At 55.3% G+C, this 2,686-nt stretch overlaps 1 protein-coding gene across 1 annotated transcript; it reads right to left on the bottom strand.

The window, feature by feature from the left end:
* Positions 1-313: 313 nt before the first annotated feature.
* On the bottom strand, positions 314-799 carry LOC119391227 (uncharacterized). Its single transcript, XM_037658901.1, has one exon. The coding sequence runs from the start codon at positions 797-799 to the stop codon at positions 314-316; it is 486 nt and encodes a 161-aa protein (XP_037514829.1).
* Between the last annotated feature and the right edge of the window lie 1,887 nt (positions 800-2,686).

Genomic DNA, 2,686 nt, shown 5'->3' with positions numbered 1-2,686 from the left:
CAGCCGATGGGGAACAGGAAGTCCTGTAGGGTTACACAGGGCAGGCCGTGGCGGCGGTACTCAGTTTTGAGCCGCTCCCGGGCGTCGACAAGGGCGGGACACTCACAGAGGAGATGTGCAACTGTTTCTACCGCGCCGCAATCGACGCAGTTCGGTGCAGGCGCGCCGCGGAGACGATGTTTACGTTCCGCGGGCCACGCCGAACCGGTCCTCAGGGTGAGGAGGAGCGCGCGATCGCGGCGGGAGAAGCCACTTGCAGGAAGGGGAGGTGGGGCGTGTCCAGCGGCGATCCGCGCGTCGGGATGCTCTCGCATCAACGCTTCAACTCACGGCGAAAGTTGATGCGCGCCGAGTCGAACGATGTTGCGTAGTCCGTGAGCGGGGTCGCGCTGGAGTGTGCTCGCCTCGCGAGTTCGTCCGCAGCCTCGTTGACCGCGATGCCGACGTGGGATGGTAGCCACTGCAGGACCACGTCGCAACCACTCCGACGAAGTGCCAGGAGGCTCTGGGCGACGCGCTGGGCGAGCGGTGGGCCGCGGTCCTCCCGAGCGAGTTGGCGCAGGGCTGCCCTGGAGTGGCAGAAGATGGCCGCGCTAGTGACAGCCGGCGACTCTCGAAGGAGATCAGCAGCTAGCTGCAGACCCACCAGCTCGGCAGTGGTAGAGGAGGCGCAGTAGCTCAGGCGTCTCTGGAGGTCAGTGGCAAGCTCGGGGGCGACACAGGCGGCTGCAGCAGAGTGGTCCTGTAGTACAGAGCCGTCAGTGAAGATGTGAGTCCTGTCGGCGAGGTCCTCGTGCATCCGCGCTGCGGCTTCTTGAGCGATGGCACAGCGAGGGGTGACGTGCTTGGAGCGGACACCGGGGAGCTCGAGGGAGACTCACAGGGGCTCGCGGCAGTGTGGGGCGGGCCAGTGAGCAGGGGGCGTCGGTTCCTCAACCACCACACTGTCGTAGAAATCGAGGATTCGGCCGGCGCGCGAGTTGGGCACTGCGCGCAGTCTGGTGAGTAGGGGGCCGGCGTCCGGGGCTCGGTGAAGGCGCTCCATGTGGCAGAGGGCGCGCATGTCAGATGTTAATGACACAGGCCACGCGCGAGCTTCCGCAAGTGTTTCTGCCACACGAGAGCTGCGGGGAAGACCGTGGCACATGCGGATCACACGCAGGTAATCCCGCTCCAACGCGCGCCGCTGCACCTCCCGCACACTGCACAGCGGAAGGGCGTAATGCACTGCCGCAAGTGCGATTGCCTCGTAGATGTTGTGTAACGAGGAGCGTTAAGCGGAAGGTCAGAGAGGCGGAGAGGACTTATGGATGACAGCGATGGAAAAGAAGCCAGCTCTGAGTAACTACCGAAAGAGAAAAAATGAAATAAGGAGGGAAAGGTTTTATGATAATTCAAGGGGAAGCGCTTTGCTGTTTGAAGCAAGGTAGGGCTGCCTTAGAACGCGTAGTTATAAAGCGAGATTCAGTAACGAAGAAGAACAATGTACATGCTGCGGGGGAACTAAGGAAACGATGGAACATGTACTGATTGAATGTGGCGATATTCACCAAGGTATACGTGTGGGCACGAGCCTACAGGAAGCCTTGGGTTTTAGGGACAACAATGGAAAGCTGAACACGTCCGCGATAGAAATAAGTAAGAGATGGTGAGAGTATTGGTGGCAGAAAAGTAGAGAGAAAGCACAAAAATAAATAATGGGGAAAAATAAGGTCATTCTGCCTTAAGAGGCAGAGAGATGGACCATGAATTTATATTTTTTGGTATAATAACATAGATTTAATCAATGGAGATAAGGTATTAGGCCAACATGAAACAAGGAAGGCTTTTCTTTTCTTTTTTTTTCTCTTCGAGCCTGGTGGCAGACATGTCACCGCCCCGTTATAAAGGGGACGCTCATAGCATCCATCCATCAAGCAGCGCCACTAAGCGATGCTTGGGGAGCCTATAGACCGTTTTCACGGAGAGGAGGAGCGTATCCTCGAACCGGTGCATTTTCACCACTCTCTCTCTCTCCGCCGCGTGTCCGACCACACCCTCACTGTTTTTTTTCCACTCATCCCTTTCTTTTTCTTCTTTTACCATCCTCTTTTCACTCTCACTGTCCCTTCAATCCCCAATCCCCGTGAGTGTATCGGTTGAGGTGTCCTCACTTGAGAGACAGTTATCGTGCACCTCCACACCCAATTTCCATTTTCATTTCCTTCTTCCTTTTAAGAATCACCTCCCCCCCCCTCCCCCTCGCTGGTGTGTGCAGATTCCCGTGCTTTGCACTGCGTGGCGCGTGACAGGTCAGTGTGTTTCCATTTTTCGACGCGCTAAAGCAATTGTGCTGCGGAAAATCGAAATATCCGACGATAACAGGTCGACATGCTACCATTGCGCTGTGTTTGGCGGCGACACAACCATCGGAAGCGTAAAAGACTGGCAGCCGAGGCATGCGAAGTGCGCCAAGCTTTTAAACGGCTTCGCTTCTCTTAGGTCGCACGCCTTCTTCTCCAAGAAATAGTATATCATATGCGGTGTCTGCACTTATGGCTATTTCTTCAAGTCATCACACCAGCTTGTGATTATGCTTGGGTGCTGATACACTTTATCATCTGCACCAAAGAGAACCAATGTGAAAGCTGACGATTAATACACAAAATGTTTGGCCAAGAGTTGTTTTCTCACAACATCAACATCT

Source organism: Rhipicephalus sanguineus, chromosome 4 (assembly GCF_013339695.2).
Source record: "Rhipicephalus sanguineus isolate Rsan-2018 chromosome 4, BIME_Rsan_1.4, whole genome shotgun sequence".
Lineage (NCBI taxonomy): Eukaryota > Metazoa > Arthropoda > Arachnida > Ixodida > Ixodidae > Rhipicephalus > Rhipicephalus sanguineus.
Note: the sequence above shows the minus strand (reverse complement) of the source record. Positions and strands in the feature narration are given on the sequence as shown.